Consider the following 24,158-nt stretch of genomic DNA (forward strand, 5'->3'; position numbering starts at 1 on the left):
AAAGATTGCTTGAAAAATACCATATGTTCAGAAATCTAAAGGCATACTTCTAAATACCTCAAGTGGAGTAAGAAATCACAACAAAAATGAGAAAATGCAAAAAATAAATATTTTAAAGAATACAACATCCTATATAGGAGTGCTGATGCATAGGGGCACATGGACCCCAATGTTCATAGCAGCACTCTCAACAATAGACAAAACATGGAAAAAGCCTAAGTGTCCATCAACAGACGAATGGATCAAGATGTGGTCTATCTATATGATGGAATACTACATGGCAATGAGAAAGAATGAAATCTGGCCATGTGTAGCAACATGAATGGACCTTGAGGGTGTTATGCTGAGCGAAATAAGTCAGGCAGAGAAGGACAGTTACCATATGTTTGCACATATAGGAGGATTAGGAGGAACTTAACCGAGGACCGTGGGGGAGAAGAAGGGGAGAAAAAGTGGGGGAGAGTGAGGAGGCAAACCATGAGAGACTCTTGAATGCTGAGAACAAACTGAGGACTGATGGGTGTTGGGGGGGAGGGGTATGGAGGAGAGCACTTGTGGGGATGAGCACTGGGTGTTGTTGGAAACCAACTTGACAATAAACTATTTATATAAAAATAATAAATAAAATAAGTAAGTAAATAAACATTTTTAAAAATTGAAAAAAAAAAAGAATACAACATCCTAAAATTTGTGTAATGCACCCCTGGTGAATTGTAGAGGTGTATTGATAGCCTGAAGAATGCTCATATTTAAACTCTGAACTATGTACCTAATTTAAGGTTAAACAAGGACAATAAAAAGTACACTTTTCAAAGGCATAATTCAAGTAGGCTAACAAAGTATTGCACTATGCAAGCTCTCAGAAACTAGGAACTGGTTTTAAAACTTCATAAAATACAATAATTATTTTAAAAATTAGGTAATATGAAGTGTTTCCTTGTATCTTTAATATTCCATAAGAAAGGAATTATGTCAATACTACTCTATCTCCAGTAGTAAACCAGTATCTGGCACATAATAATTAGCATTTAGTATATTCTAGGTAAATGATACTCACCTTTTCTTATTATAGAAAAAATATGAATACACAAGCATTAATTATTATACTAAATTAAAAAAAGGACCACTTACCTGGTAATAAAATTTTATCTGTCTCACCAAAATGGATAGATTATGAATTCTAAGTGATGCATCATTGTTGACTTTTTTATTTACTCTCTGACTCTCCGATTTAGGATTGCTGTAAGAAATTTTTAAAAAACGCTTTAAACTAAAATTATACTGAAATATACTTATCAACCTACAGATGACTGAAAATAACCACATTAAAAAATGTGTATCCATCTGCATTAACAGAGATGACCCAAAGGACAGATGCTGTATTCTGGGTTTCTATTTACTGTAAATGCATCTGCTACTTCTAAGACAATGGCAAAATAAATTTGAAACATAAGTTAGATAGTCCCCTTCATTCTCATTTTGTTTCTCCATCTTCCTGGGATGAATAACCTCTTACTTCTTTCAAATACATTTATTTCCATCACCCAAAATACATCTATTTAAATCTATTAAATCAAGACTGTGGGATGCCATGTTCAGTCACTTAAGCATCCAACTTTAGCTCAGGTCATGATCTCACAGCGCGTAGATTTGAGCCCCACATAGGGCTATGTGCGGACAGCTCAGAGGCTGGAGCTGCTTAGAAATCTGTGTCTCCCTCTCTCTGCCCTTCCCCGCTCATGCTCTCTCTCTCTCTCTCTGTGCCTCTCAAAAATAAACAAACATTTAAAAATATTTAAAAATAATAAACCAAGATTGTAAAATATGAGCTAATAACCAAGAAATGGTGTATCTCCTCACTGGATAATGGAGACTATATTTGAGCAGCCACTGTTCCACAGAAATTAAAGAATGCAGTTATGACACAGATTAATACTTTAATCTCAGGTAAATTATATGGATTCAATGAATGCAAATGGTTGAAGGAGTCTGAGGTAGCAGAAACTGAAAACAAAAAAAAGCTAGACCATGGTTAAGAATAAGAAATTCAATTACACCAAAAGCAAAGGCAATACAAGTAAAAATACACAGTTGTGACTATATAAAACTAAAAAGCTTATGCAGAGCAAAGGAAACCATCAACAAAATGAAAAGTCAACTTATATAACAGGAGAAAGCATTTTCAAATCACATCCAATAAGGGGTTAATATCCAAAATACATTAAAAACTCATATAACTCAACAACAAAAAACAAAATAATCTAATTTTAAAATGGGCAGAGAGGGGGTGCCTGGGTGGCTCAGTCAGTTAAGCATCCGACTTCAGCTCAGATCAGATCTCACGATTTGTGGGTTTGAGCCCTGTATCAGGTTCTGTGCTGATAGCTCAGAGCGTGGAGCCTGTTTCGGATTCTGTGTCTCCCTCTCTCTCTGCCTCTCCCCAACTCATGCTCTGTCTCTCTCTGTCTCAAAAATAAACTATAAAAAAAATGTTTTAAATAAATAAAATGAGCAGAAGAACTGAATAAACATTTTTCTAAAAAAGTTCTACAAGTGGCTAACATGTACGTTAAAACAGCTACATCAAAACCATAAGTGATGTAACACTTATGCAAGGATAAGGAAGGCAAGGATGTGGAAGAAAGGGAACTCTTGTGCACTGTTGTTAGGAACGTAAATTATTGCAACCACTACAGAGGTTCATCAAAAAATTAAAAATAGAACTATCATATAATCCAGCAACTCCACTTCTCAATATATATGTCAAAGAAAATGAAAACAGAATCTTGAAAAGATATCTGCATGCTCACTGCAGTATTATTTACAGAAGCCAACACAGGAAGACAACCTAACTGTCCATCAAAAGACAAATACATAAATAAGATGTAAGACACACACTCACCTTATATATGTATTAAAATTATTACTCATCTATGAGAAAAGAAATCCTGCCACTTGCAACAGTCAAATGGACCTTGAGGGCATTATGCTAAGTGAAATAAGCCAAACAGACAAATACTCACTTACGTTCCTTTTAAGAATAGGAAATTCAAGTGGTGGCACTGGAACAGAAGAGTAAGTTCATGCCAGAACATAAACATGTAAGAGGTACTTCCTCATTAGGGCAAAGAGGTCAGGCTGGATACAGACATGGCAAAGTGAAATGGTAGACAATAAATCAGGACTCCTGATGCACGGGCTAAATGCATAACATCAAAGCAGGAACCTAAGTAGTTGTTGGGACAGAGTACTCTCCTATGATTAACTTTAACAGCAGCACCTCCACACAAGAATGCAGAGAAGAAACTGATAGCTTTACAACAGAGAATAGGAACTGAACAGAAACCTCTCATTCCTTAATCCTTCCCTTTTTTCACCCAGTCCATTATAATCCTTTTTTTTTTTTAATATTTTAATTTATTTCTAGGAGAGAGAGAGAGAGCGTGAACAGGGGAGGGTCAGAGAGAGAGGGAGTCACAGACTGAAACAGGCTCCAGGCTCCGAGCTGGCAGTCAGCACAGAGCCCGACGCGGGGCTCGAACCCACGAACCGCGAGATCATGACCTAAGCAAAAGTCGGACGCTTAACCGACTAAGCCACCCAGGCGCCCCCCATTATAATCCTAATGCCTTCAATTCCTTCCCCAGACAGACTCTATAGTGTTATATTTTAGTAATTCTCAAACATTTAGGCTCTTAACAACTTTTGTTTTCACTGTATTTACTGTAACAAATTAAAACCGAGAAGATATCAGTTATTTACTTATTAAGTCATTTTTTAAAATAAGAAATTACACACTTAAAAATATCAAACCAAAAATTTAATGAGAATAGCATTGTTTTACTATTTTTACACCTCTTTATTTTTTTTTTATATAGTTAATTGTCAAGTTAGCTAACATACAGCGTATACAGTGTGCTCTTGGCTTCGGAAATAGACTCCCATGATTCATCACTTACATACAACACCCAGTGCTCATCCCAACAACTGCCATCCTCAGTGCCCATCAACCATTTTCCCCACCCCCTCATATGCCCTCCCCCATCAACCTTCAGTTTGTTCTCTGTATTTAAGAGTCTTTTATGGTTTGCCTCCCTCTCTATTTTTTTCTTTCCCTTCCCCCAATGGTCTTCTATAAAGTTTCTCAAATTCCATATATGAATGAAAATCTATATTTGTCTTTCTCTGACTTATTTCACATAGCATAATACCCTGTAGCTCCAACCACATGGTTGCAAATGGCAAGATTTCATTCTTTTTCATTGCCAAGTAGTATTCCACTATATACATAAATCACATCTTCTTTATCCATTCATCAGTTGATGGACATCTGGACTCTGCATAATTTGGCTACTGTTGATAGGGCCACTATAAACATTGAGGTACATGTGCCCTTTATAAATCGGCACTCTTACATCCTTTGGATAAGTTCCTAGTAGTGCTATTGCTGAGTCACAGGGCAATTCCATTTTTAATTTTTTGAAAAACCTCCACACTGTTTTCCACAGCAGTGCACCAGTTTGCACTCCCACCCACAGTGCAAGAGGGTTCTCCTTTCCCACATCCTTGCCAACATCTGTTGTTTCTTGAGTTAATTTTAGCAACTCTGACTGGTATGAGGTGGTATATCTCAATGTGGCTTTGATTTGTATTTCCCTGGTGATGAGTGACATTGAGCATCTTTTCATGTGTCTGTTAGCCATTTGAATGGCTTCTTTGGTAAAGTGTCTATTCATGTCTTCTGCCCATTTCTTCACTGGATTATTTGTTTTTCAGGTGTTGAGTTTGTTAAGTTCTTTATAGATTTTGGATACTGATCCTTTATCCAACATGTCATTGCAAATATCTTTTCTCATTCCACTGGTTGCCTTTTAGTTTTGTTGACTGTTTTCTTTGCTGTGCAGAAGCTTTTTATCTTGATGAGGTTCCAACAGTTCATTTTTGCTTTTATTTCCCTTGCCTTCAGAGACGTGTCAACTAAGAAGGTGTCCTCAGCTAAAGTCAAAGAGGTTGCTGCCTGTTTTCTCCTCTAGGATTTTGATGGTTTCCTGTCTCACACATACATCTGTGAACCATTTTGAATTTATTTTTGTGTATGGTGTAAGGAAGTGGTCTACTTTCATTCTTCTGCATGATGCTGTCCAGTTCTCCCAGCATCATTTGCTAAAGAGACTGTCTTTTTTCCACTGGATACTCTTTCCTGCTTTGTCGAAGATTAGTTGGCCATACATCTGTGCGTCCAGTTCTGGGTTCTCTATTCTATTCCACTGGTCTATGTGTCTGTGTTGATGCCAATACCATACTGTCTTGATGATGACAGCTTTGTAGTATAGGCTAAAGCCTGGGATTGTGATGCCTCCAGCTCTGATTTTCTTTTTTAACGTTACTTTGGCTATTTGGGGTCTTTTGTGGTTCTATACAAATTTTAGGATTGTTTGTTTTAGCTTTGAAAAGAATACTGGTGCTATTTTGACTGGGATTGCAATGAATGTATATATTGCTTTGGACAGTACTGACATTTTAACAATATTTATTCTTCCAATCCATGAACATGGAATGTTTTACCATTTCTTTGTGTCTTTTTTAAATTTCTTTCATAAGTGTTTTATAGTTTTTAGTGTACAGATCTTTTTACCTCTTTGGTTAGGTTTATTCCTAAGTATTTTATGGTTCTTGGTTTACACATCTCTTTAACATCTATTTTAAATTTAAAAAATCAGCTTGTTCATCTTCTGCATTCATCTACTGTTTGTGGTATTTCGGTTCACATACATGAAGAAAAGTTAGCCTTATCCAGATATTTACCCTGAAATAAAGCAATAATTCTCACAGGAGATCCCCTGAGAGGATCCTCAAACCATACTCTGAGAATTACTGCTTTATTGCAACCATTATCTTACCAGCACTCCCAACATATTGATCCTTTGTCATGTGACTAAACTCACAATGTCAATATCCAGCACTAGATCAGTTCAACCATATTCAGTGAGATTGCTCACAACACTAAATGAGAAAATACTACAACCAAAATAAGCTGAATATCAAACAGGATAGAACAGCTAGTACTAAACTTTCCCTCTTGCCATAAAGAACTAGAAAACTGGACAAAACATAAAATAATTGTTTCAGACTTTGGACAGCAGGTAATAGAAGGCTATAGTCCCTAGCAAGGGTCTCTTTAGTAAAGTAGTGAGGCACTTTCCAGAATGAGGTATCAGGAGGGGAAGCCCAAGTCTCACTGAACTTGACACAAAGCTTAGAATTCAAGGAAACTGAAGTAACTAAAATTCTCAGAAAATAATACTAGAGACAAGGGAGCTATCCTAATACAGAAGAGAGTTCCAAATATATGCCCTTAAAATACACAGCTAAATACTAAGCTGTGCATGTGTACCCTAAATTCCACGACTGAACAAAGGACAACCACAGGAATGCTGCAAACTAAGTAACACCCAAAGCTCACCAAGTGCAGGGAGAAATTCAAGTTCTGATCAGTCAGAGTGAAAAAGAGACCTTGAATAAACATCCATAGAAAAGTGTCTTAGAAGTAGGACTAATCTAGGGGTACCTGGGTGGCTCAGTTGGTTGGGTGTCTGACTCTTGCTTTCAGCACAGGTAGTGATCTTGCAGTTTCGTGGGATCAAGCCCCACATCGGGCTCTGTGCTGGCAGCGCAGAGCCTGCTTGAGATTCTTGCTCTCTCCCTCTCTCTCTTCAACCCTCCACTTGTGCTGTCTCTGTCTCTCTCTAAATAAATAAATAAACTAAAAAAAAAAAAAAAAAGGTAGGACTAATCTAGTGGTTACGTAAAAGCTATTCCAGAACCTCCCCAATAAAGCGTATAAAAAGCCTTAAAAGGATCAAGCTGATCGCAAGCAACTTGACAATTTGCTAACACAAAATTCATCACTCCTTAAAGGATAAGATTCAATACTCCATAATATAATGATCAAAATGTCCTCTCTGCAATAAAAAAGTACTAGATGTGCAGAGAAGGAAAAAAATTATTCATGACCAGGGAAGAAAAATGGAAAGAGTCAACAGAAAGAGACCAAGAAATCAAAGAGATAAGGAGAAGAGCAAAGACTTTTAAAAAGCCATTATAACTACCGTGGACCCTTGAACAACATGGGGATTAGAGGTGCTGATCCCTTGGCACAGCCAAAAATCCACATATAACTTCGGATTCCCCCAAACCTAACTACTAATAGCCTACTATTGATCAATAGCATACCCACAATAACATTAGCAAATGACACATATTTTCTATATATATATACTGTATTACAATAAGCTAGAAGAAAAAAGAAAATACATTTACAGTACTGTACTGTATTTGTTGAAAATACCTGTGTATTAGTGGACCCACGCAGTTCAAACCTGTGTTATTCAAGGGTCAACTGTACACTAACGGGCTTAAAGGAAAACATTAACATGTAGAGAGAAATGGAAACTACTCAAAAAAAAACCCCAAATGGAACTTCTAAAGCTAAAAAATATTTTAAATAATAAAAATATATACTGTATCTGAAATGAAAAATTCATTGTATGTGTTTAAACAGGAGATAGGAAACTATAACAAAAGATTAGTGAACCCAAAGATACAATAAAAAATTCCAGAGCACAGACAGAGAAAGAAAAAACAGGCTGAAAAGAATGGAGTCTTAAGTGATTTATGGGGCAAAATCAAACTTAAGAGAAAAGTTGCATGAACAAGCAGTCTTTTTCCTAAACCTCCTGAGAATAAGTTGCTGACCTGACACCCAATGATCATTTTAGTGTTTATTTTCTACTAACACATATAATTATCAAAATCATGAAACCAACAATTATGTATTACTACCCTCAAATCTTTAGAATCAAGTTTGTTATTCCCAAATAATGAATGGATGTCCTTTAGAGGAAAAGGATCTAATTCAGAATCACACTTTTTATTCAATACTCTGACTTTCCATCTTCAGTCTTTCAGCTTGGAACTTTCCTTGAATTTCATGACCCAGACACTTTAAAATATTAAAGCTAGTTATTCACAGGATGTTCTTCAATTGGATTCACTTTATTTATTTTTTTTTTTAATTTTTTTAAATGTTTTATTTATCTCTAGGAGAGAGAGAGAGAGACAGCGTGAACAGGGGAGGGTCAGAGAGAGAGGGAGTCACAGACTGAAACAGGTTCCAGGCTCTGAGCTGGCAGTCAGCACAGAGCCCGACGCGGGGCTTGAACCCTCGAACCGCGAGATCATGACCTAAGCGAAAGTCGGACGCTTAACCGACTAAGCCACCCAGGCGCCCCTAATTGGATTCACTTTAATAGACTCTGTCTGAGTCATAATTAAGTTCAGGTTGTGTATCTTTAACAGCAAAAACACAGAAGAGATGCTGTGCTCTTCTCAATGCATCCTAACAGACCGTGCATAATTTCAATGTGTCCCACTATTGATAATATTCCCTTTTATCACTTGATTAAACTGGTAACTGCCAGTTTTCTCCATGATAGTCATTATTTTTCTTTAGTAATTATTAAGTATTTTGTGAAGACATACTTTGTAACTATGTCAATAATCTGATCTTCGATTTATAATATCAATACATACTCATGGTTCCCTATAATACTCAATGGATCAAAATCTATTATTATAATTACTCTGATAACTATTATAGATTGCCTTTTCATTTTGTTGATTGTTCTTTTATTATACATATGTTTTTAGTTTGATGCAATCCCATTTGTCTAATTTTGCTTATGTTGCCTGTGCTTTTAGAGCCCTATCCCTCATTGAGCTTTTCTTCAAAACCAATTTGTAATTTTCTCTAGGAAGAATTTTTATTACATATGCTTAAATGCTTCCTAGTTTTTGCTGTTACAGTGAATGTACTATTTTTTAAATGTATTTGCTAATAGGTTACTACTGATATATGAAGTTATCAATTTTTGTGGATTGCTTTTATCTGTAGAAACTGCTAAACTTTCTTATTCTAATAGGCTGTCTATTGGTGTTTTCGGAGGCTGTCTTAAATTTGTACGTTTTTAATACTGATAACCAATTATCCTAACACCAACTACAAAAGAGCTTATTTCCCCCTAATCTCTATGATATATTAGAATCCCATATAAGTATGGGCCTACTTTTGAAGTCTGTTGTGTTTCATTAGCCTATTTGTCTATTCAGTCTTTAAAACCTTTTTTATATCACTACTTTTATTATTTTCTTGATTCCATCAGATCAAACCCCTCACTATTATTTTTGTCTTCTAAACTGTCCTAATTAGTCAGTCATACATACTGCTCTTTTCTCTGAATTTTAGGATATTTATTAAGATTCTAGGAAAAACCCTGAGAATTATTAGGATCTTATTAATAATAATTATCTGATAAAAAAGGACATTTGCATCAGTAACATTTTTAAGTTTTCCCACAAAAGTCTCATATACTTAAGGTTTTTTTTTTCTTATTTAGGTTTTTGTTTGTGAAATGGATTTGTTTTCTATTATACTGTGTATTTGGTCGTTGCTAGAATATAATAGGAAAGCTGTAGTTTTTGTATATTGCACTTCTGATTAACCACTTTTCAAAATTTAGTTTATTCAGTTCATTTTTTTTGGTTTTTTAATATAAAAAAAACTCTATCATCAGCAAGTGACAGTTAGCTCCTCTTCTTCAATTTCGTATTTCGTTTCTATTTTTCTTTCTTTTAATGTTCTCAAATTTAATAAAACAGCTTTTAATGTTTCACCAGTAATATATAACATTTGCTGCAATCTTCTGATAGATACCTTCCTTCAGGTTAAGTTCCCTCCTATTCCTGAATTATTCAGTGTCTAAATGGGTGCTGAATTTTATCCAATTTTTCCTGCATCTATTCCCATCTGATTCTTTTTTTTAAATATACTAATATAGTGAGTTACACTCTTACATCTTGTAATACTGAGTTACCCTCACAATCCTAGACCATTTACTCCATCAGCTCCACCCCATAGTATAACAACTACTCCTCTTTTTTGGTAAATAACTCTATCATAGGCCTTCTAATACTTAATTCCCTTTATGCCTCTCACTTTCTCAGTAGACTAGAAGAACCTTAACAGCAGAAACCGTATCTTATTCACATTTTTATCTCTAAAAACTAGCATATATCCTAACAATGTTGTATGAATAAATAAAAATAATAAACAATCTGAGACTCGGCATAGTGCTTCAAAAATGGTTCCTTCCTAATAAGTTATATGAGATGACATTCTCCAAGCTAACAACTCACTTGGCGGTCTAGAATAGATACTCCCCATTAAGGTGTGTGTCCCAAAGATCAGCTGAATAACACAGTCCTAACCTACAATTTGAGATCTAAAGAAACAAGGGAGATATAGTAGTAAAGCAGGCCAAATCCGACCTGTGACTGATTTATGCTTAGTGCAAGGGAATTAATGAATAGCCCAAGGTGAATAAGCGTAACTAGAAAAGTGGGTCTCTGAGGAAAAGCACCAACCAAAACTAGTTACTTACAAGGAGACTATATTGCAAAAGTCAGATTATGTGTGACGGCAAAGACAAACAGCAGCATGGTCAAGAAATCATGGTTAAAAACGCAAAATGCTGAAGGGAAAATCTTGTTTTATATAATCAACTCTGGTACCCTTAGTAAGTTAAACAAATCCTGAGGACCTACTGTGTCCATATTAACATATAAAAGCTTAGTTTAGTAAAACTATCATTGTGGAGAAAAGTACACAGATAATTGTAATTGGGAGAGGAGAGCAGGAACAACCCCAGTAACAAAAATGCTAGGTAAACCTACAGTCAGTTATGTAAACATTTCATTTGTAATCACATTCAGTAAATATCTCCCTTCTTTAGCCTTCTTCTATCTTATTTTTATTTTCCTTACTCTATATTTGAATCCCGTTACAAACCTCTCACCCGTGCCTGCCTCCTATTCATACACTGGTATGAACCTGGTCTGTTAACAGACCTAAAAATCACTTTAGAGATTACCTAGTTTCACTCATCTAAATCAGAAAATCTGAGTCCAAAGCAGCAATTTGCCTAGGCTCTTCCACTTTCTTTCCTTCACTCTCTTTCAGCCTTTTCTCATATAGGCTCATTCAGGAAAACAAAGAAAAGACCAAATAGAAAAGATTTCAGCAATGTTATATATAAAATCCATGTGTACAGCAGATCACTGGTTTTATTACATTATTTGAGCATATTCTTAATTGTTTTCACAGTCAGTAATCAGACTACAGAATATTCCTTTCCTCTTCATTTCAGTGATAATATACCCAGATATTTAATTCTGACAACAAATATTTAAGAAAGATTTCAATATTCCTACTAAAAATATAAACTAAAAAAATGTACAAACGCATAGTGCAAGCCCATTATTACATGATAATATATAATTTGGATTATACTTCAAGATGGATGTATAATTTCTAATAAACATGAGTGATATCATTCCAACTTTCACAAATTTTATAATGTAAATATTATCTTTGCCCCTGACAGAGTTGTTACCTCTGTCTTAAGTTGATATATTTTTTAAAGTTTAAAGGTTCTTTTTAAATTTTTTATGCCCAACATTCCTCACATGGCATTTTAAATTTTACTTGATTGCCAGAAAAGCCTTTGTATAAAGCTCTTCTAAAAATTAACAAGTTTTAAGAATTTAGAATTTTGGTTTGATCAAAATCTTTTAAGAACTTTTTGTAAAACAAAATTTATTTCTAAGTTTTAACGTTAAGTTCTTCAAACCTTGAGAAAGATCCCTTGAAACAATTAAGACAATCCTGAATATAAAAAGGGGGAACAGTTTAGTTTTTATACACTAAGGATATCACACAAAATTTTAGGAATCTGGGAAAAAGTGAAAAATGCAACTTAGAAAAGCTAGAGAAAGTATTTTGAAAAATTTGCAGAATACTTCAGCACCAAAAATTAACCTCACATTCAACAGGGATTATTAACGATAGGGGGATGAAAGTTTCCTGCATCTTTTTATAAAACTGTGGTGCTCTGTGCTTACAAATCTTTGCTGTGACTACATGGGGTTTAAGGGGATTTCTGTGATTTAGTAGACTCATTTGGAAATCCAACAAAATAATGGAGTTCTTGGATAGAACAGGCTGATGCTAGGTACCCAAAGCTTCAGTTTCAGTTTCTAATCTACACCATACCTACTATGAGTTACTTTAGCATGCAAACAGAACTGGAAAGTTCTTAGTTGTTTAGAATCAGTGCATAATACATCACAGCCTATCCATAAACTGTCTGGACTTGGGAAACCAGGATAACTGTTAAGCACTCTAGGCATGGACCTAGAGAGCAATAAACTTTCAATTACAAGGCTTGGGTTTCCCATTTGACTCATGACTAATTAGAGTTAGGGTTGTAATGACAGATGTTAGGATCACAGAAAACAGGCCCTTTCACCCCAAGAATGCAATCTCTTTATGTGAGAGGGATAGATGACCCTCAGATGAAATTGTCCTGAAAAGTCCTAATCCCCACTATGATGAAAGATAGCTAAATACTTAAGGCCAGATGTACCAAAAATTATGTACATCAAGAAAGGTAGTAACTTCAGAAAAAAAAATAGTGTTTTTTAAAAGAAAAACATAGGCTCTAGAGAAAACATTATATAGTTGTATTAATGTGAGCACTGCACTAAAATCTCATCTACCATTATCCAGAAGTCAACAGACCATGTCTAAAAGGGATAAATCAAGAAATACGAGGGTAGGTATATTATCACTATAATATGATAGTATTATGTAAAGTAAATGACAGGTGAAATTGCTCTAAAAAAAGTTAAAAGGTTTTATTTTTTTAATATTTTATTTATTTCTGAGAGAGAGAGACAGCGTGAGCAGGGGAGGGTCAGAGAGAGAGGGAGACACAGAATCTGAAACAGGCTCCAGGCTCTGAGCTAGCTGTCAAGCGCAGAGCCGGATGTGGGGCTTGAACCCCCAAACCCTGAGATCATGACCTGAGCCAAAGTCGGACGCTTAACCGACTGAGCCACCCAGGCACCCCTAAAAGTTTTCACTCTAGGAAACAGAACTGAGAGGTAAATTAGGGCAGAGACTGCCATTTTTCAATATGAACCTTAGTATTAACTAATCCTTTTAATTAAGTAAAACATTTTTTAAAGACTGTAAAAACACCAGCAAAAAAAATCATTTCATGAAGTCTGTTCATTTTATTTACTTCTAGGAAAAACAGTAAATAATTGTATTTGTTACTGAGTTGTAGCACATTTAATGAGGCTGTACAAGTAGGAGTCAGTGCTAGAGATTCAGAGTCATAAGACATTTGTCAGACTACAAATAAACTTAAGAAAATAAAATATAAAAAATTTCTTCTGTAAAAATATGCATTACATGTAAAGACAGAAAGCACTCCACTCCTGCATGTATTTTAAGGTTCATTTTTTTCATACAGTAAAAGGCACAATACAGTAATTTAAACAAAGTGAATATAGTATGAATCCAGAATTCTCTAAAAAGAAACTGTACTCTATTAAATATTCTAAATACTGTCTTTCTTTCATATTTAACATTTAAAATGCTAACAAAGATTAATTCAAAATATAGAGTCATGATTAATGAAGTTTTAATTAAACTCTTTTTAAAAGCATACTTTTTTTTCAGAATTTATCTGGAAAGACCTTTTTCTAAAAGATGAGCTACTGAATGATACACACGTGATATGTGAGCAAATAACTTTCTAATCATACACAGCTATTTCCAAGCCAACATAATCTCATATCAACCATTTCCTTTTACAAGATGAAAACTGAGAAATGCTTTAAAAGCAAAGAGCCTAGCAATATAGTTCAAATCTGTCCAGCCAGAAGTTAAATGCAGCATGGCAGTAAAAAAGGGCCTCAAGCAATTTCACATTTATAAATGACCTACTTGTGACAAGATGCATTAATTTCAATAAACAGACAACAGTATTATCTATCACTGTATACAGTAATTTTTATATTAGGGTAAAAGATGAAGAGAAAGTTAGCAGTTACGTAACACTAATATTCTAAGATTTGGTCCTTGTATAACTAAGGATTATGTCTTTACTTATTCATTGACTATTATCTATGAGAAACAGAAATCTGATAGTTTTAATGGCTTTGTGCCCTTCTACCCAGACTGTAAGTCTGTTATATATCCTCCTGGACCATCTGTTTAGTGATGGTGCATAACAACTACATGTGCTCATGTTTTTGATCATGCCATTCTAATTTGAAACTAGTTGTAGAGATTTTTTTTTAATTTTTGAGATATTTTATATGGTAACATATAACTATATAACATTTGCATGTCACTATGAAACATCTGAAATTAGTTATTTGCATATCTAACTTCAAATGTGCATACACCAAAATGATTGCTCTATGAAAAATAATTAACTGGGTAAGCATCATCACCATATAGGGTTATCCAAGTAGTAAGCCTATCTCAGCCTTGAGTATAATCAGGAAAATAAGTGGTTTTTAAAAAAGAGCCACTTCACGTTTAATTCTCTCCGTTCTCACAGCCATCACCGTGCATGATGGCAAACAATAAAATGTAATACTAATATAATCTCATATATATACATATAGTATATTTTCACATATCTTAATTAATACGATCTTCACAAAGACTGAACAGTAATTTTTGGAGAGGTGTGTGACATATAATTACCACACAGAGATCATCAACATAGCCTTCCTTCATGTACATTCTCATAATTTAAGATACATGGGGAATTGGCATGGCTCAGTCAGTTAGGCCTCCAACTCTTGATTTTGGCTCAGGTCATGATCTTGCAGGTTGTGGGATGGAGCCTTGCATCTGGCTCCATGCTGACAGTGCAGAGCCTGTCTGGGATTCTCTCTCTCCCTCTCTCTCTGCCCCTCCCTGTGCTCCCATGCTCTGTCTAGTAAAATAATAAACATTTAAAAAAAAAGATACATAAAGTTACCTCTTCAAAAGTTGAAGAATATCTATGACATTTTCTAAGTAGCCCACAACTGAGTTAGCAGGACAGCATTATACTCACTGATTTAACAAAGAGAACTAAGGTCTTAGTTTTAAAAAAATTGCGGATGGACACAAAAAGAATTAAAATCCAATACTATACATATATTTAACTTTGGTTTTATCTGAATTGGATGAAATGACAGAATTATCTACCTACCTATCTTTACTTCTTATAATGAGCCAAATGGGTCCTTCAAATATTAAGCTGTTTTCCAAATTTTCACTTCCACTCCTAAATATTATAAGGACTCTAAAGTGCTTTTGTTTAGGTGAGTTATATCTATGTATATTTACTACCTTAAAACTAAAATTAAGAATCAGAAATTAATTTATTAATCCATCTAAAAATAATAAACTCATTGTATATTAACACAAAGAGCATTTTTATGATAAATAACTATCTTTTCCAAAAACAGAAAAAATTTTACTGGAGAATGACATTCTTTTACAACTTTGTACATCTCTTTAATGTTTAACTTAATAGAAAACATATGGATTAAATAAGTCAGGCAGAGAAGGACAAATACCATATGCTTGCACATATAGGTGTATTAGGAGGAAGTTAACAGAGGATTAATCAGGAGAAGAAGGGGAAAAGTAGTTGGGGAGAGGGAGGGAGGCAAACCATGAGAGAATCTTGAATGCTGAGAACAAATTGAGGGCTGATGGGAGGGGGGTGATGGGCATGGAGGAGGGCACTTCTTGGGATGAGCACTGGGTGTTATATGTAAACCAACTTGACAATATACTATTTAAGGAAAAAAAAAACCATGGATTCTTCAATCTGCTTCTGCATTCAATGTGTTGGGACACATTATTATGTTCAAAGTATGTGAAGAAAATTGATCTCACACAAATATGCAATCAGAAAGAGTATTTTAATAGCCCTTTCAGATAATTATTGATATTCTTCTTTGATACTGCCAACTTCAGTAAAGTAGTACTTTCTTAAAAGTTGCTTGCAATATGGAATCTGAAATCCTATCAGTGAACTCTTCTTATTGTTATACATTAAAATCCACTGGTCTATCTAACATTTTGAATACATGTTTTACGTATGCATTATTTATTTTTTTAATGTTTATTTATTTTGAGAGAGAGTAAACACAGAACCTGACACAGGGTTCGAACTTTCAAACCCTGAGATCATGACCTGAGCCGAAATCAAGAGTTGGACACTTAGTCCAACTGAGCCACCTAAGCGCCCCTAACATAATGCATGATTTCTTATCATGAATGATCATTTTGAAAATATCTATTCATTGAGTTATATAGATTTTCCAAACACTGCATGTTATTATTCAACATAAAAATTCACACTGAATAATATCACCTCCAATCTCATCGGACGGGTCTTTAAATATTGAGAAGCTACCAAATTCGTGTTTTCTGTAATTTACATATTATCACTGATAACAAAATCATTTGTTTTCCTTGAAATGGTAGGCCCACTTTGTTGATTTTTGAAAAAATGTCCAATACTCAGACCTGAATAATCAGTTTGTCTGTCATTTTTTCAAATAAAAAGTGTTCCACAAAACAGAGACTTATTCAGCTTGCAACTTAAAAAACTCATAAGTACGTTTCTTGAGATAATCATCACATTTTATTATGTAACAGTAGTGTTTCATGCATACTTTCATTTTGTCCTACAGACTATTAAAAAGAAAAGTACTCAAAGGTCAAGACTCAATAAAATAACTTTTACTGCCTCACCAAGAACTTCTTTTCAATGTTTTATTTTTTGGGGGGAAAGAGAGAGAGACTGTCAGCAGGGGAGGAGCAGATAGAAAGAGGGAGAGAGAGAATCCCAAGTAGGCTACAAAGTGTCAGCACAGAGCTGACTTGGGGCTTGAACCCAGGATCTGTGAGATCATGACCTGAGCCGAAATCAAGAGCCAGACACTCAACCAACTGAGCCACCCAGGTGCCCCTCACCAAGAACATTTTTAATGTTTATTTTTGAGAGAGACAGAGAGACAGCACAAGTAGGGGAGGGGCAGAGAGAGAGTGAGAGACAGAATCTGAGCAGGCTCCAGGTTCTGAGCTGTCAGCACAGGGCACAATGCAGGGCTCAAACTCCCGAACCGCGAGATCATGACCTGAACTGAAGTCAGATGGTCAACTGACTGAGCCACCCGGGGGCCCCTCACCAAGAACATTTGTAAGTGAAACGTGACTTCTTTTAAACTCAAAGAACAACAGTGTGAAGAATACAATGACTATCAGAGTACAATTTGGTACCACTCCTTGATTCACGCTAGGTGAATCAAGGTGTCAGCAGTTTTACCCACCTTTGCTTTTGCACTATCAGTGCTTTTGCAACATAGGCCCAAAAGGCAAATGACATCTTAATATTATTATAAAACTAATTTTGACCTGGCAGACTGGCAGGGGTCTATTGGTCTCACTCTGAGTTCCACTTTATTAGGTAAATCAATTCCTGTTCTTGGTATGGAGACCTGAAGACTTAGTATTATGCCTAATCAGTGCCTTCATTAAGTAAGAGAATCTTCATTTATATAGTGGTCAACCACACGGTCAGAAACTAAAATAAAGTTTATAGAACCAAAGAGAATCACTGATCTGTGATAGAATATTCACCCATTCTCCTTAAATGTTATCATAGGATCAGAGAGCTTTGTTTAAATTTGTTTTCATCAGTATTTTGGGGTAGTAGTTGCTCCAAATACAGTCAGTTCTAGAAACTCAAGAAATCTCAAACTGACCTGATACAAAATTAGGTATTTTCCTTGATCAGTGACAGACCTAACTAGTAAAGCCTTCACTCACATACTATCAATTCAATAGAGAAAGGAATCTTAACCTGAAGTCCAAAACCCTCCAAGGTAATTTCAATAGTGCCTTTGATTAATTATCAGTGACAGGTATCATGGTTATTTTTGAGAAGCAAGAAAGCTCTCTAAAATAAAAAAGAAAACTTTAAAAAGTATGTTCCAAAGTACAATTGGTTATTAACAAACTAAAATATACAATCATGGAAACTTACTTCAAATAAGAAATTTTAAAATTCAGTAAGAAAATCCTTTTGCATCATCAGTTCTAAGATTAAAAAAAAAAAGTTCCCATAGAGAATTACTCTAAGAATTCTATTAAGAACAGAATAAAGGTACCACAATATTGGTTTAATTTGCCCTTTTCAGTGTACCATAAAAGTACTCCCAAAGGGATCACAAACTTACTCCATTATAAGCCCACCCATTAAAAGAAAAATAAGATGGGGTGCCTGGGTAGCTTAGTCAGTTGAGCATCCAATTCTTGGTTTCGGCTCAGATCATGTCTCATGGTTCATGAGTTCGAGCCCTGCATCAGCAGCCTCTGACAGCACGGAGCCTGCTTGGGATTCTCTCTCTCCCTCCTTCTCTCTATCCCTCTCTTGGTCGCTAGCTCACTCAAAATAAATAAAACTTAAAAAAAATTTTTTTTCAATAAAAACATAAAGGAAAAATAAGATAACCATTAAAAAAGCACTGGTAAAGACAGAAATGAAAGAAGAAATAAAAGAAAAAGAAGTAGTAAAATAGAAGACAAAAAACAGCCACACATACAAACCAAATATTGCACTGAAAATGACATGATACACTGGAAACCAAGTTAGAGGAGAGGTACACAAGCAGGAAAGTAAGGAATTATTAAGAAACAAGTTAAAGAAATTTATAGCAGGGTCTACAAATGGCTCAAGAGAAATAAACTGTGTTAGGGGCCTCCAATTTAATAAAATTAAATTTAGAAGACAGAGGAACAAATGACCTAAGATTTTAGACATTTTGAAAGCAGGTGAGAACGCAAAGTTGATGGATAATGGGATATTCAAAAGAAAAATATGCAATACTCAACAAATACTGGACTTTATCTATACTCTGGAGAATTAAAACAAAAATAAAAACAAAACCTCTGGATAACTATGCAAAGACCAGAATTCCCTTCCAGAAAAAATAACTCAGTAACAGGCTATTATGTCTTCAGAATAAAGTGTAATTATATGAATTATTATATGAATTATATGAATACTCTCAGATAACAAAAAAAATTTATTGAAAATAGCACCGTCCAAACTCTGAAATATTAGTCTGAGCTCTTTCTAGAAGCACAGACAGAAACTCTGAATTCTTATAATTAATAAAAGTATAATATAACACAGAAATGGCTGAATTCTAACTGAGTAGTTAAAATGCAACTTAATCTTCAGGGAATTGTTAAAGCATTCTGACAGTCCAAAAGAATTATAACAACACATCCTAAAAACTATTTTACTAAATATGAAAATGAAATATGTACTTACAGTAATGAAAATGTGAACAAGAGTATAAATACACAGCTATTGAAATGTTTCTCATATAAAATTAGGCATCATTGTCAAAACACACTGCTGTATTACACTTTAAATGTTTCCAGTTGCAAGTCAAGAAAAATAAACTAAATGTCCTTATTTTTTTTCATGCATAATTAAGAATCCAAACTAACATCTTTTTTCAAGAAATACATTAATTTAAGTCTGCTCAGCTTTAATCTTGGCGTATCTGTTCCTCCAAAGAAAATATGAAGTAAGACACGTCTCCACAGGAAAAGATCTAACTTTTCTTAACATGGTATCTAAGGACGGTCTCCCAATCCCCACCTCTTCAAACTCATCTATGTGCAAGAAGCATACAATCTCTGCTTCAGCTATACAAAATAACCTATAGTTATTTTAGTCTACTATTTTTAGTCACATCTTCATGCCTCTTTTATGCTATTTTCCTCCTACTACCGTTTATGATTCCTATTTACCAAATTGGTCCTATTCAACTTTCATGTCCTAGTTCAAATTTTCCCTCTTCTAAGTGAATAATCACATCTTTGTGCCAACATTATTTCAAGAACATAATTCTACCATATAGCACACTGCAATTTATGTGCATATTGTTCCCCTTACTAGTGAGAAAAGACCACATCTTAGTTAGCATCATATCCCCTGTTCCTGGTAAATAGTTTTTCATATAGTGAGCACTCAGGAACTACTCACTGAATAAAATGACCTTTAAGGAAACCATCTCTTCAGCATCCTCACTCACTAAGTACTGTATTTTGACGCTGGCAAAACATCTGTCCTGAGTCACTCTGGCCCTCCTCAGGCCATGCCTCTTAGCACTGAGCAAGCAATCCATGGAAACAAGAGGATATACCACTGCAGTTACCTAGAACTCTTGAATTTCTTGCCCAAATACTTCTAACCCAATTATAGGGCCTGCAAAGGACTCTTTCCTAGGTCTGTCCTGAGGATGGACTATGCTACAGATGTATATATCACTGTGTCAAGGAGAGCTGTTTGGAAGAGCATGGGTCTTAGTAATGCATATAGGATGTCCACAGGTGTGCACATGAGACCTCTCTGTGGGGCTAGACAGAGCTAGGGATGTGGGGAGGAGGTTGGGCTCTACTACACTGAGATACGAAACTGGAGTTTATGAATTCTAAATTCCATAAATTCTAAATTTGAATCTTTCCCTTCATGTCTTTATGAAGGTAAATTTTTCAAGAAAAAAGATCAGAACAGAGTCAACAATTTCTTAGTCTGGTTTATAATCTTTAATGAGTTAGGCCTATTGTGGTTAAATGAATACTTGCCCGGAGTCTCACAAATGTCAGAATAAACTTGATGAGTTTCATCGACCTAGTTTTATTAATTATTGAACTAGCAAAATAGAGCTAAGATAGAATAGGAATAAAATCATGAAGAAAGAGAATACAGTAAAATTCATTTTACTGTGCTTTGTAGATTATTACGTTTTTCACAAATTGAAGGTTTATGACAAGCTACTGTTAATCAAGTCTGTTGATTCCATTTTTCCAACAGCATTTGCTCACTTTGTGTCTCTGTGTCACATTTTGGTAATTCTTGCAATACTTGAAACTTTTCATTATTATTGTATTTATGAAGATCTTTGATCTTTGATATCGGTGTTGAAAATGTTCTGGGGGTGTCACAAACCACACCCATGTAATACATGAAACTAATCAACAAATGTTTTGTGTGTTCTGACTGCTCCACCAACCAGCCTGATCCAGGAATTAAACTTATAACTCTCAAGGTAGTTTCTTGCTCTACACCACACCAATTCGCTAAAAGTAGCTAGTTGGTGATCACAAAATTGAGTATTAGACAGATATCTCTTAATATCAATTAAAATCTCTATTATTTTTAAATATTGAAACTTTATGCTTACAGTGGTACCAATCTATGTCACAAATCCTAAAAGAAGGTCAAGTGGTGTTCTGAAAGGGTATGGTTAAGAACTGATACTTCCTGGGGGCACCTAGCTAGCTCAGTCAGTTAAGCTTACGATTCTTAATCTTGGTGTTATGAGTTCAAGCTCCATTTTGGGTGGAGAGATTACTTAAAAAAATAAGTAAGTGGAGCACCTGGGTGGATCAGTCAGTTAAGCATCAGGCTCTTAACTTCAGCTCCGGTCATGATCTCACAGTTCATGAATCTGAGCCTTGCATTGGGCTCTGTGCTAACAGTGCAGACACTGCTTAGAATTCTCTCTTTCCCTCTCTCTTCTTCCCCTGCCATGCTCTCTCTCTCTCTCTCAAAAATTAACCAAAAAAAGTTATTTGAATAAATTTAAAAAATAAAAAGAAAAGAATTGTTCCTTTTAGTTTCCTACACTAATACATATTATAGAAAAAAAATTCAGTTTAAAAAACTAGATGGCTCATAAAGAAAATCAATCACTATGGACTGCTCTTAAACACATCACTCCAATATAAGGCTGTAGACAAAAAGCCCAATATCTGGACATCATCAGTAAAATTACTGGAAACCAAAATGAAGTCATTCTATATTCTAATACCATTCAAAAGCAGGGACTATAACTTGTTCTTACAACTTCAACTCAAACAAGACATAACATAGGTGAGGAAAATATTCAATAAAGGTAATTAAATAATGGAACAGAGAAAGAACAAAAGGAGAAATAGAAGACAAACTAAATTCTACAATACTATAGTTTTGAAATTTTTTTAAATGAATAAAATTATAAAATGTTTCATTTATTCCTTAACATTTAATTATAGCAAACATACCAAATCTATGCTAGGTGCTGGTTATACATAACAAAAATCTCTAGCCTCTAAATGCTAACTACCTAGTAGCTGTAGCACTTTTAACAATTTGGTAAAGATAGATATTAGATGATAGGGGAGAGAGCAATTAACTCTGCCAAGGAACTTCAGATGGTATTAAAGAATGAGTAAAAATTTGGTAGGCAAAAAAAAAAAGGGGGGAAAGAACAGTTTAGGGAAAAATGATTATTATAATAATAGGAATAAACCAAAGATCAATGGCTAACAATACCTGAATCTTGCTATATGCCAAGCACTGTACATAAATTGTCCTATTTGATTCTCATAACTCTGTGATTCTCTTTTTATCCTGTTGATAAATGAAAAAACTGAGAAGTAACTTTCTAAAGATTATACATCTATATAGAGGTGATAACAATAGAAATTATACAAAACTAAGCTGTTAATGATTATTTGTTTGAAGAAACATAAAAAGGCAGGTTTGGCCTATCACATGATAATACTAATGGCAGCAACCAGCACTGGGAATATAGTGGTCAACAAAACAGAAAACAGATACTATCTGTACCTTATTAGAGATAAGTCTACTCCAGGAAGGAAATGTTATCTTTCATCTCACAGATGTAGGAACTGAGATTTGGAAATTTAAGTAAATTGTTTAAGTCATAAACTAATATGTAGCATAGGGAGAATTAAACCCTGACTCAGAGACTGTCTGACTCAAAACCCAAATTTATTCTACTTTACCACATAACCTCACTATTACTCATTCATTCAACAGGAGTATATCAAGTACCTACTGTATATCAAGCACTATGCTAGGAATAGAAATGAAAGCGCTAACAGATGGCTTCAAGAAATTCACAGGTTAGTCAGTGGAGTCAAACATAACAAAAACTGCAATACAATGAGATAAATGTTATCACCAAAGTACATACAGAGTCCTATATAAGCACATACGATCACAGATTGAGAAGACAACTTGAAGAGAAGCAAGCCCAAAAGTAAGACCAGTCAGAGCTCCCACATTAACCCAAAAGTCAGGGACGCATCTAAGAAAAATTGGGGAGGTAAATCACAAAACTTAGTAATAAAACAGCAACTATGACTATATCATAAGGGTGGTTTTTTTTTTTTTAAATGTTTTATTTATTTCTAGGAGAGAGAGAGACAGCGCGAGCAGGGGAGGGTCAGAGAGAGAGGGAGTCACAGACTGAAACAGGCTCCAGGCTCTGAGCTGGCAATCAGCACAGAGCCCGACGCGGGGCTCGAACCCACGAACCGCGAGATCATGACCTAAGCGAAAGTCGGACGCTTAACCGACCAAGCCACCCAGGCGCCCCTCATAAGGGTGTTTTAAAAGAAGCAACAAACAAAATCAAAACTAAACAAAAACTATGAGGCCCAATGAGAAAACCTGAGATGATCACACCAAACTTCAGAGTCAGTATCATACTTGGTAAGAAACTCATACATATTTTTTTAATGTTTATTCATATTTTGAAAGAGAGAGAGACAGAGCGTGAGCTGAGAAGAAGCAGAGAGGGAGACACAGAAGTCAAAGCAGGCTACAGGCTTTAAGCTGTCAGCATAAAGCCTGATGTGGGGCTCAAACCCACGAACTGCGAGATCATGACCTAAGTCAAAGTCAGAGGCTTAACCAACTAAGCCACCTAGGCACCCTGACACTCACGTATTTTATAAGTTATTTTAGGGTCATTAAAGTCATAAAGTTAGCACAATCTACTTTTGAATCTTATTTTTCTTTTTTTTAATTAAAGTATAATCAACATAGAGTGTTCTATTAGTTTCTGGTATACAGTATAATTATTCAACAACCCTATACATTATTCATTGTTTATCAACGTAAGTGTACTCTTTCTTGAACCCCTTTATGTATTTCATCATCCCCAATCTACCTCCCCATACTTTTGAATCTTAAACTTTCAAAGAACTAAGAAACACTTCTCAGTCAACTTCCTCTATTAGATAAATGACTTCTTTTAGGTATACTTTATGAAGGTGTTTCTCAGGAAATACTTAAGTA

General features: G+C 35.0%; 1 protein-coding gene across 9 annotated transcripts in view; it reads right to left on the minus strand.

Annotated features, from left to right (window-relative positions):
* The window catches only part of CCDC88A (coiled-coil and HOOK domain protein 88A), a 152,486-nt gene that overhangs the window by 122,587 nt on the left and 5,741 nt on the right, over window positions 1-24,158 (minus strand). For all 9 annotated transcript variants that reach the window (XR_013337158.1, XR_013337157.1, XR_013337156.1 and 6 more), the window contains exon 3: window positions 1,132-1,240. Coding sequence is in view for 6 of the 9 variants with exons in the window: in XM_077772364.1 (XP_077628490.1) it covers window positions 1,132-1,240 (109 nt within the window). In the remaining 3 variants the exon portion in view is untranslated. The remainder of the gene's footprint in view (window positions 1-1,131; window positions 1,241-24,158) is intronic.

The sequence above is a fragment of the Crocuta crocuta genome, unplaced genomic scaffold (assembly GCF_008692635.1).
Source record: "Crocuta crocuta isolate KB4526 unplaced genomic scaffold, BGI_CrCroc_1.0 scaffold830, whole genome shotgun sequence".
NCBI classification, from domain to species: Eukaryota; Metazoa; Chordata; class Mammalia; order Carnivora; family Hyaenidae; genus Crocuta; species Crocuta crocuta.